This window comes from Mirounga leonina, unplaced genomic scaffold, assembly GCF_011800145.1.
Source record: "Mirounga leonina isolate KUSES-001 unplaced genomic scaffold, KU_Mleo_1.0 Mir_204, whole genome shotgun sequence".
Taxonomy (NCBI): Eukaryota; Metazoa; Chordata; class Mammalia; order Carnivora; family Phocidae; genus Mirounga; species Mirounga leonina.
The window spans coordinates 15059325-15071571 of record NW_023270513.1 but is presented as its reverse complement, the minus strand read 5'-3'; the positions used below and the strand labels follow the sequence as shown (position 1 = coordinate 15071571).

Below are 12247 nucleotides of genomic sequence, written 5' to 3'. Positions count from 1 at the left end.
ATGATAAAAACCCTCAACAAATTAGGGTTAGAAAGAATGTACAACATAATAAAGGCCATAGATAAAAAAAAAAAAAAAAAAAACCCACAGCTAATATCATCCACAATAGGGAAAAACTGAGAGCTTTTCCTCTAAGGTCAGGAACAAGACAAGGATGTCCACTCTCATCACTGTTTTTTAACACAGTACCAGTCACAGCAATCAGACAACAAAAAGAAATAAAAGCATCCAAATCAGCAAGGAAGAAGTCAAACTTTCACTATTTGCACATGACATGATACTCTATATAGAAAACCTTAAAGACTCGCTAAAAAACTACTAGAACTGATACACTAATTCAGTAAATTCACAGGATACAAAATCAATGTACAGAAATCTGTTGCATTTCTATACACCAATAATGAAGCAGCAGAAAGAGAAATCAAGGAATCAATCCCATTTACAATTGCAGCAAAAACTGTAAGATACCTAGGAATAAATTTAACCGAAGAGGTGACAGACCTGTATAAAACGTTCATTAAAGAAGAGGAAACAGAGTAATGGAAAGACATGCCATGCTCGTGGATTGGAAAAACAAATACTGTTAAAATGTCTATACTACCCAAAGTAATCTACACATTTAATGAAATCCTTTATCAAAATATCATCAGCATTTTTCACAGAGCTAGAACAAACAATCCTAAGATTTGTGTGGAACCAGAAAAGATTGTGAATAGCCAAAGCAACCTTGAAAAGGAAAAGCAAAGCTGGAGACATCACAATTCCTTACCCCAAGCTATATTACAAAGCTGTAGTGATCAAGACAGTAGCGTACTGGTACAAAAATAGACACATAAGTCAATGCAACATAATAGAAAACCCAGAAAGGAACCCACAACTATATGGTCAATTAATCTTTGACAAAGCAGGAAAGAATATCCAATTGGAAAAAAAAGACGGTCTCTTCAACAAATGGTGTTGGGAAAATTGGACAGCAACATGCAAAAGAATGAAACTGGACCACTTTTGTACACTATACACAAAAATAAATTCAAAATGGATGAAAGATCTAAATGTGAGACAGAAAACCATCAAAATCCTAGAGAACATAGATAGTAACCTCTTTGACACCAGCCTTAGCAACTTCTTACTAGATAATTCTCTTGAGGCAAGGGAAACAAAAGCAAAAACAAACTACTAGGACTTTATCAAGATAAAAAGCTTCTGCAGGGCAAGGGAAATAATCAACAAAACTAAAAGGCCACCTACGGAATGGGAGAAGATATTTGCAAATAACATATCTGATAAAGGGTTAGCATCCAAAATATATAACAAACTTATAAAACTCAACACCAAAAAACAAATAATCCAATTAAAAATGGGCATGAATAGACATTTTTCCAAAGAAGATATCCAGAAGGTCAACAGACACATGAAAAGATGCTCAACATCACTCATCATCGGGGAAATACAAATCAAAACTACAATGAGATATCACCCCTCAACAGTGAGAATGGCTAAAATCAACAACACAAGAAACAACAGATATTGGGGAGGGTGTTGACAAAGGGGAACCTTCTTGCAGTGTTGGTGGGAATCCAAACTGGTGCAGCCACTCTGGAAAATAGTATGGAGCTTCCTCAAAAAGTTAAAAACAGAACTATCCTATAATCCAGCAATTATACTATCAGGGATTTACCTAAAAATACACGTTGTGATGAGCACTGGGTGTTATATGCAACTAATGAATCATGAACACTACATCAAAAACTTAGGATGTACTATATGCTGGCTAACTGAACATAATAAAAAAAAATACTAATACATGCACCCCAGTGTTTATAGCAGCATTATCTACAATAGCTAAATTAAGGAAACAGCCCAAATGTCCATCAACTAATGGATGGATAAAGAAGTGGGGTGGGTGTGTGTGTGTGTGTGTGTGTAATGGAATATTACTCAGCCGTAAAAAAAGAATGAGATCTTGCCCTTTGCAAAGACATGGGTGGAGCTAGAGAGTATTATGCTAAGCGACCAATAAGTCAGTCAGAAAAAGACAAATACCATATGATTTCACTTATATGTGGATTTTAAGAAACAAAACAAAGAGCATAAGGGAAAAAAAAAAGAGAGAGAAAGGCAAACCAAAAAACAAACTTTTAACTATAAAGAACAAACTGATGGTTACCAGAGGGGACGTGGGTAGGGGGATAGGTTAAACAGATGATGGTGATTAAGGATTGCAGTTGTTATGATGAGCACCAGGTCTTGTATGGAAGTAATGAATCACTATATTGTACACCTGAAACTAATATTATACTGTATGCTAACTGTAATTTAAATAAAAACTTGAAAAGACAAAAAAAATAAAGTACCTGTGAAAAAACTATAGGTGTAAAACAGCAACAAACTACAAAGCCTTTAGCATCTCAATATTCAAAGGTTTGAGACTCTATTATGCCTTAATTACACTCTTTATCAGTTAGGGTTCATAGATCAATGGAAATGGTACTCTCCTACTCTACTAGAATTTTACCTCCTTCAATTAGGGTTATTCCTTTTTTTTAAGATTTATTTCTTTGAGAGACAGAGAGCAAGTGAGTGTGGGGGGGGAAGGGGGAGAGGGAGAGGGAGAGAATCTCCAGCAGACTCGCTACTGAGCATGGAACCTGATGTGGGGCTCAATACCACAACCCTGAGATCATGACCTGAGCCGAAATTAAGAGTTGATGCTTAATCAACTGAGCCACCCAGGTGCCCTCAATTAGGGTTATTCTTAAAGAAACCTTTCTTAAGTCATAAAAATTATTTTATGTTTCACATGACAGTTTTTGACTAAACAATCTCTGCAATAATCTCTCCATTCAAATTTCTTGTTTATTGGCTTAGGGTTTGAACGATGAAGAGAGGAAGAACATTTTATACATAAAGGGTATGGTAACCAAAAAAGCACATTACATTTTATACGTTTTAAAAATTGTTTACCATTAAAAGTATCATGAATAAGCATCAAGAGTCTGAAAGAAATCAAAATAAGTCTAAGAAGAAACCAGGCTGTGTATAAATATTCATTTCAATAAATAACTGGTCATGTTAACACAACAAATTTCTATTCTACTTGCTTGAGACTACTGATATTCACAAGAAACAGGTTATCAATCCACTGGCCTGAACGAGGTGTGATTTAAATTGGGATCTAAAGGTCAGAAGAAATAATGGCATTACCTTAAGTGCTGGGAATATATTCTTTTAAACACCGAGAGTAACAGGAGCTAGAAATTATTGGATGTCTGCTATAACCCATGCATAGTGTTGTGCACATAATATACTATCTACTTAGTATCTCCTAGTATAAAACTCTAGGGGATAAGTACTATTCTTATCCTAAGGGTTCAGATAAGAAAACTGACGTTTCGACAGGTTAAGTGATTTGCCCAAAGTCATACAGCTAGTCTATGGTATAGCAGGGAAACTCACATGGGTCCAAGGAGATTTGCATATTATAGTTCATAATAGCATTATTTGTAATAGAAAAAAGTGACTACAGTACCCATTAAGAGAATGAAGAGCATCACGATGACCTTGAGTAAAGAGGGCACAGAGTCAGTGCAGCAATACTACCAGCAAGAATAAAAAAGAAATCCGTATCTTAAAGAAACAGCTTTCAAGTGCCTTTCTGCAGTTTTTCAGGAGTGCAAGATAGATTTGGAATAGGAATAATCTCTAGTTCTTAACAACCAACACTCTTAAAAGATTTAGGAAAAAGTTTACAACATAATCTAGTTTATGAAGAAAACTTGTACTAGAATACTTTTTAAAAAGTATTTTTGAATACCATTAAAACTGCTTTTTTTCCAACAAATATCTGACCAACTTGTTTCTGCTTCAATAAATCTTTGGAAAATTAAAAAAAAAGAGAGAATGAAGAAATAAATCTGTTATATTCGTATAACAGAATACTATACACGTGAAAATAAATGAACTACAGCTACACATAAAAACATGTATGTATCACAAACTGCTACTTGATAAAAACACATGCAGAAGAATAGATAACTGCATAAATAAAATTTATATAAAGCTTAAAAGCACACAAAACAACAGTGTATAAAGTTTAGGAATACATGCATATAGAGTAAGTCTCAAAACACACATAGCAATATTAAATACAAGTCAGGAAAGTAGCTATGGGGGGTTTAGGAAGCAAGGAGAATGCAATCAGAGTTGGAGGGATACACAGGAGGTTTCACCTACATTTACAGTGTTCATTAATGCCTTTTTGATAACTGTAATATTTTACATTAAATTTAAAAATCATAATCATTTTGGATTTATTTCAATGGTTCTCTACTACCTTCAAAATAAAATTCCAACATATCCTAGCATTCAAATACTCCACCATCTTGCTGTTTTTTATCCTTGAGGAACCAATTTCCCAATTTAAATTACAAGAGGTTAGTAAGTTAGGTTTTAATAGCAATTCTAAAAATGTTCTACCATATTTCAACAACTTTACTACTTACTTCTGGAAAGTATTCAAAAAAAGTAAATTTATACCAGACAGACCATGAACCCCAAAAGTATATCCGTCCATTGCCTTGGCCCTTCTAAGAAGCTTCAGAGCATCTGAAAATTATAGTGTTCCCTTCTATGATTCCTAACATAGGTTGCTATGCTTTGAACTACAGGACTGATGCCCTGGCCAAAACTGACCAGACTAGGGATTGGTACCTGAGCCAAAGGCAGCCAACTAGAGGCTGTTTTATAAAGGGGCCTGAGGTGCAATTTCTGCCCAACAGGGGTACTTTGTAGTGGTTAGTGTCTAGCCAACCCAATCAAATCCTTTCTCTAGGAAAGTCTTGATATAAAACATGTAGAGTTAGCAGAAACAGAACAGTCCAGTCATGAGATTGGTAACTACCAGAGTTGCTATGATATTCTGAATGGTTCTTCTTGAGGTTTGTTTGGCTGGTGAGACACTTTCCTAGGCCTTCTTGCTAAACTATGCATCCTTTCATTAAAACACTACTTAAGATAACTTGAACATGCCATAGTTCTCTATAACCTTAGGATACATGACAAGCAATATTTTATTTCCATATTCAAAGACGCTCACAGAACACCTAACCACCATTTTTGAGGATGGCGTTACAGGGAAGTCAGTCATGTGGGTGTGGGAAGAGGCAATGCACACATCATTTTCACTTTATGGTATAAAGTGATATCCTGGAACCTATACCAAACATAGTTAAATAGGCTAAGGGTTTCAAAGCTTAACTTTCAAAGTTGCACTGAAAATAAACATGTTCAACAATGCTAAGTGGAAACAGGAACACTGATTTTGCTGAACACCAGTCTTCCCAACCTAACAAATTTCACTTTGTTAGGTTCTATTTTCTGGTACAACTTACATGAAACAAGGAAAGGAAACAGACAAGGACTAAAGTTGACACAAAGGAATATGCAGCTGGTATTATCAAGGATTTTAAAACCTTAAGTCCTATGATGTCCATGTTCCTCTCCATATCCATCATCCTTGGCCCAAGCCCCAAAATATAATCCCTCATGTATTATCTCCTGTATTCTAATTTCTCCACTGACCAAACTTTCTGCTATTCCTCAAAACTCCAAAAGTCCGGGGCGCCCGGGTGGCTCAGTCGTTAAGCATCTGCCTTCGGCTCAGGTCATGATCCCAGGGTCCTGGGATCGAGCCCCGCATCAGGCTCCCTGCTCCGTGGGAAGCCTGCTTCTCCCTCTCCCACTCCCCCTGCTTGTGTTCCCTCTCTCGCTGTGTCTCTCTCTGTCAAATAAATAAATAAATAAAATCTTTAAAAAAAAAAAAAAAAAAAAACCTCCAAAAGTCCTTGCATTGTGTCTACCCTCCCCTCTCCTTGCCTGAAATGAAACATGACTGTCCTCTGAGGTCTCTACTTCCCCTATAATACTGAGAGGAGGCTATTCAAAGTGTCTCAGGGAAAGGAGGTTAATTTTCTTCTTCCTGATATCCAATGCTACTTCTAAGCTATTACTTCTTCACCCTTAGGTAAAAATCTCTGTTCTTATTAGTGAGGAAGTAGAACAACTAGAACTCTCTTGAATGGAATGTAAATTGGTATAACCACTTTGAAAAACTATTTGGCAGTATCTACCAAAGCTACATGCCCTATGACCTGGCAATCCCACTCCTAGGTATATACACAATAGACATGTACACTTCCGTGCACAAAAAAAGACATACAGAAGAATGTTCACAGGGTCATTATTTGTGTAATAGCTCAAAACTGAAGATAATTCAAATGTTCATCAAGAGTAAAATGGATAAATAAATCATGATACAGTCACCTTCTTAAATGTCATACAGTAATAAAAATGAATTAGTGTTACATGCATAATGGCTGAATCTCAGAAACATAATATTGGGTGAAAGAAGCCAGACATAACACAGTAAATACTGCACCATTCCATTTATCTGAAGCTCAAAAATAAGCAAAAATAATCTATGGTGGAGGATAACAATGTAGGGGAACAGAAGGAAAGGTTTCTGGGCTGTTGGTAATGCTCTTTTTTTTTTTTTTAATTTGGGTTCTGATTCAATAAACATGATTGTTTTATGAAAATTTACCAAGCTGCTTATGACTTGTGTACTTTGATGGATATATGCTATACTTCAATTAAAAAAAAAGTTTATATAAAAGAAATAAAAGTAACTCTGCTATTTTGAAGTTTATACCATCTACCTATTCATTCTTAGCACTATCATCTACCTGCCTCCTGGTCACTGCATCACATCAAAGAGTTAGAATCCTGGTTAGCAGTCTTCTATACTCTAAATCCTGCTTTAACTAAGAATGACTTTAATATGCATGTGGACAAACCACCCAAAAGCCTCCTCTCACTCTTTTACCTTACCTCCATAGACCTTCATATTCACTCCACTGTGGCTATCCACTCCATGAGTATACCCTGAATTTACCATTACCCAGAACTTGCTAATAGCTAAAATCATACACTCAACAAGCTTTTTTCTAACTACAACCTCCTGTTGCACCTTTGATTTTCCTTCTGCTCTACTCCTGTTCTTTGAGCTAATAAAATTACCTACATTCAAAAACTTCTCATGAGAATGAAATGATGTGCATCAACAGCTTGGCACAGTGTTGGACACACAGGAAGTGCTCAATAAATGGTAGCCATATTTAGTTTTGTTTTCTTTTTTTAAAGATTTTATTTATTATTTAAGAGAGAGAGAGAGAATGAGCAGGAGGAGGGACAGAGGGAGAAGGAGAAGCAGACTCCCCACTGAGCAGGGAGCCCAATGCAGGGCTCTATCCCAGGACCCTGAGATCATGACCTGAGCCAAAGACAGATGCTTAACCAATTGAGCCACCCAGGTGCCCCCACATTTTAATAATATGTATTTTATCATAAACAAATTTTCTTTAGAGACTCACATTTTCCTCAAATTCACTCAACCTCTGGCATGAAAGAAACTTGGCTTTTGTCTAACACTACTACATTCTTCCCAGTCCTTTTTTTAAAAAGATTTATTTATCTGAGAGAGAGGTGGGGAGGGGCAGGAGAGAGAAAGAGAGAGAGAAATTTTAGCCGACTCTGCACTCAGCACAGAGCCTGACACAGGGCTCTGTCCCATGACCCTGAGATCAGGGCCTGAGCAAAAACTGAGAGGTTTAAGTGACTGCACAACCCAGGTGCCTCTCCTACCAATCCTTTTAAATGAAGGCCAGCCCTCAAGCCATTCTTTCTGATTCAAGAAGTCAGGAGGAAAAATCAACATAGTCCTTATTCCTTGAGGGTAATTCCACGTCAGTGTTCCACTATCATATCTGCTCAACAAGCTCTATTTCAAGATTTATGTAATATTTTTTATAGAGTTTTCTGCCAACTTGCTGGGTTCCCCTCTATCTTACTCTTTGTTATTAAACTCTAGGGCTTCAAAATGAACACAGATCACCCTTTTGGTACCTTGGCCTCACAAATACTTCCTCAAACTTAAGCCTCATAATCGGGACTCAGATCATGTAATTTCAGATCCAGCTCTACTGCTTACTACCATGTGACTGTGGGCAAGTTACTCAAACTTTCTAAGCTTCAGTTTACTTACCTGTAAAATGCTGATAACTACCTACTCATAGGGCCACTGTGAAGCATAAATGAGAAAATGCACGTAAAATGCTCAGCAAAAATGCCTAGCACAGTAAATGTTTAATAACTTAATAGCTAGCTGTGATAACAATTATTATCTTTCCTCTATACTAGTTTTTTTTTAAGATTTTATAGAGAGAGAGAGAGAGAGCACAAGCAGGGAGAGCAGCAGGCAGAGGGAGAAGCAAGCTCCCCTCTGAGCAAGGAGCCCAATGTGGGACTCGATCCCAGGGTCCTGGGATCATGACCTGGGCCAAAGGCAGACACCTCAGCAACTAAGGCACCCAGGCATCCCACCTCTATACTAGTTTTTGGCACATTTCCCCTTGTCACCAAACCGGCTCAGGCCTCCTGACTTTGTTTTTCCAGTTTTATCAAGATATAATTGACAGTCTCATGACTTTTTTAAATGAAAAGACACCTTTTCTGGAATTTGTTACCTGTATCCCAAGATTTATTTCCTTCCTTTTACCACACACTTTTCCAAAGAGTAATGTACCCTTCCTTTCAGAAGCAAGGAGTAATGGAAGGATCATGGACTTTGGAGCCAAATATACCTGCATTTGAACCTGACTCTTCCACTTGGCAGCTATATGACCTGGAGCAAGCACTTTTTCTAAGCCTGTTTTTTTCATAAATAAAATGGGGATACTACCCCATTTCTTAGGGTCACTGAAAGGACTAAAATGAAATAATACATGTAGAGCAGCTGGCCAAAGTAAGTGCTAAATTAAGGCCAGTTTCCCACCCCTGAGCCTTTCCTTAACCCCTTACAATCTAGGTTCTCCCTCTACCACTTTATTTATACTGGCTTTTCTCACTTCAGCTCTTATTAGCATTATGATTTAGGGCAATTGACTTGACTTCCCTCAACCTTAGTTTTTCGTTTGTAAAACGGTGATCATAACTACAAGATAAAGTTGTCTCGAGATTTAAGTAAATATCATATGTAAAGTATTTTTGCACGGTGCCTGATCTTGTAGTAAGCACTTAACAAATGGTAGCTTCCAGTGACTTATTAATGGCTAAACCAAAAGACTGTTCAACTCTCTCCTCTAGGCTTCAGTGACAACACTCTATTCTGGTTTGCTTTTCACCACTGACTATTCCTTCTGTCTCTGCACCTCCTCCATGCAGCGTTCTTTATTCTCCTCAACCAGGTTTGAGTTCTCTCTTTTGAACCCTCAGATCACTTTGTACTTCTCCTGAGGCAAGGCACTTTTCTTGCTCTGAATCACAGAGTACACTACTTCTTCATTGCCTGGTGTTTATTTATTCCTGTAGCTTTTATTGACTACCTAATGTAAGTCATACCTGTGCTAGGGATACAAAAATTAATATCATAATTACTGTCCTCAAGCAGTTTATAGGAGGGTAGAGCAGGCAGTAGTCTATTATTTGAAATGTGGTAAGTCCTAAGGTAAAAGTATGCCCAGGGTCCTCTGGAAGCACAAAAAGGAGTTATTTATATTAGGTTGGGGAAGTAGGGAACACTATCTTGGAAAACGCATTTTGTGCTTAGTATATGAGGAGGCCGTACACAAATAGCTGTTAAATGAACGAATGGACTTAAATAGGAACTAACCAGATGAGGATGTTTCCCATCAGGTCCAGAGAAATAGCAGGGGAAAAGGCTTGGAGTACAGATGTTAAAAAATTTCCCAAGAGACAACAGATGAAGCTGAAAAGCCAAGGCAGGGTTGGATGTTAGAGACACAGGAGTCTGACCTGACCCCAGAGGGCAGATGATGGAGTGCCAATAAAGGTCTTTAAGTAGGAAAGGGATATAATCAGATTTGCATTTTACTATCAGTACTCCGGCAGTTAAGGGAAAACGGATTCCACGAGAGCTAAGCTAGAGACTGCGAGTCCAGTTACAAGGCTATTGTGGTAATTCCGGTAAGTTATGAGAACCAGAAATGCTGAAATGAAGAATGGTCAATCCAGATGGATACTGAGTCACCTTAAACTGTGGCTGAATTGAATTATTCATATTTGTATCTTCTGCAAGCAGTGCATTTTACACTTAAAACCCGCTACAAATACCCACCTGTAGATATTTGTCTACTACTAATATTGAAACCTACTTAGGGAACAGCAGCTAGCAGCCAGCTGAGTCACTTCCGGTACATAGATTCCTAAGTAAAGGCATCTTTTCCCATTACAGAACTCAAAAGAAACTTAGGTAACCTATTATTCAAACCCGGAAAGGAACAACAGTGAATACAAACACCGCGCACTGCGTAGAGACTCTGAGATGTCTCTATCCTAGTCTATTTCACCTCCAAATGTTTGAACAAAGTCTTTCAAAGGGTCATGAGACTCCGGCCTGTGCGCCCAGTCGAATTCCCAGGATTTTTACTCTTTCAGTTCAAGACCCACAAGTCTGCTGCTGCTTGTCGCCAAGCCAGTCTTTTTCACCCGGCCGTTCCCCAGTTTTCACCATGCCGCTGTATAAACAGTTAACTGCAGGGGACGGAGGAGAGAGTACTGTCCCAGGCTCAGGAAATCCAAGGTGGAGAGGTCGGTGTTTGGAGGCTGCAAACGTTTTTTAAGATTCCCTGGCCTTGTCAATTCTCTCACAACCCCACCTCCACCCCGCCTCTTGCTGTAGGGCTCCCTTCTGAAGTTAGGAGGATCCCTTCTATAGTTACTAGAATGCTATCTGCACCCAGAAACTAAGGAAGGTTTTTTTTGTGGTTTTTTTTTTTAAACTTACCCTCACAGCCGCCATATCTGTGACCTTCTCCGTCTGAGTTTTTCATATGGTGGGCAGAGAGGGACAAAACAGCTCAACTCGGCTCACCTCACCAGCCCCGCCTTGTTACGTCCTTGTCTGCTGTCTCCGCCCTTTCTCCACCCTCCTAGTGCGACTTTGGAAAGCTGCTACAGCTAGCCGGCTGTCTCGGTAAAACCGTTCCATCCTCGTGACTGACTGTTCCTATCCTCGATAAAGCCTTTCAGAATACTCTCCATAATCCAGTTGAAAGCTGTTTTGCTCGGTGCAAAAGTTTGCACTATTTTCATTGTTTCAGACATATGTGATTTGTCTAGGTAAGGATCTAAAATCCAAGTCGAGCTGCATTAATAAATAACTATATAGTCAGGTCCAGGCAGATTGAAGAAAGCTTTCTTAAAATTTTAAAGAGAAAGAAAAAGAGTTTTATTCAAGCCCAAGTGAATACAGTTGCCCGGAAACACAGTCTTCACAAAGAAAGGAGTGCTCCTGGGAAGGAACATTTGGTGCAGGGTTTTATATACATATATATTTTTTTTTCTTTTTTCATAAAAAGTTACAAATCATCCTGAGGAAGGACATTCCAGAAGGTTAAAGACTTTATCTTAGGTTTTTAATATGTGCAAGGCTGTATGACTTTAATTTTATGGGAACAAGGGAGATTTTTTTTTTTCTTTTTCTTATCTTTATGTTTGGAATGCTCTTTTTTGGCTATTTTTTTTAATGAAGCATATGTACAACATGTGCCTGGGACGGAAATAAAGTCCATACTTTGAAGTTTTGCAGAGTCATTTTGACCTTGGTAAATGTTAAAGGATACATTCTCTGGGACCCCAGGAGCAGGACCCACAAACACATGAAAAGTTGAAAATTTCTTTATCAATCACTAAAAGAACATCTTACCTCTGCGATAAATGGTCAAGTTCATACATTTTAAGACTATGTCACTCTGAGCGTTCTATATGCCAGGCACTTGTTCAACATACAGGACAATACGATGTCTTTCCTCATGGAGCTTATGTTTCCAAGAGGAAAAGACAAACAAATGTTACGAAGTGCCAAATGCTATGAAGGAAAATAAAACAGTATGGAGATAAGGTGAGAAATTTACTTGTTTAAATTGGTTAGGGAAAGGCTATCTGATAAGCTGACATTTGAGAAAAGTGCTGAAGGAATTTAGGGAAAAACATTTCATGTAGGAAGAACAACAATGAAAAACAGCCAGTGTGGCTGGAGTGAGAAGTTCAAAAGGAATGAAATAACAGGCTATGTAGGGGCTTTTTGTACCACAATACAGACTTCGGATTTGATTCTGAATGGCGGGGGGGAGGGGGGGGGGGGGGGGGGGGGGGAGGGGGGGGGGGTGGG

General features: G+C 38.2%; 1 protein-coding gene across 2 annotated transcripts in view; it reads right to left on the bottom strand.

The window, feature by feature from the left end:
- APOOL (apolipoprotein O like) overlaps positions 1 to 10954 on the bottom strand; it is a 141465-nt gene extending 130511 nt beyond the window's left edge. Inside the window, exon 1 of one of the 2 annotated variants that reach the window (XM_035028808.1) lies at positions 10862 to 10954. In XM_035028808.1, coding sequence (XP_034884699.1) covers positions 10862 to 10876 — 15 coding nt within the window. In that variant the 5' untranslated portion in view covers positions 10877 to 10954. Of the gene's footprint in view, positions 1 to 9727; positions 9978 to 10861 lie in introns of those variants that run through there. The other variant, XM_035028812.1, reaches the window with a different exon arrangement.
- Between the last annotated feature and the right edge of the window lie 1293 nt (positions 10955 to 12247).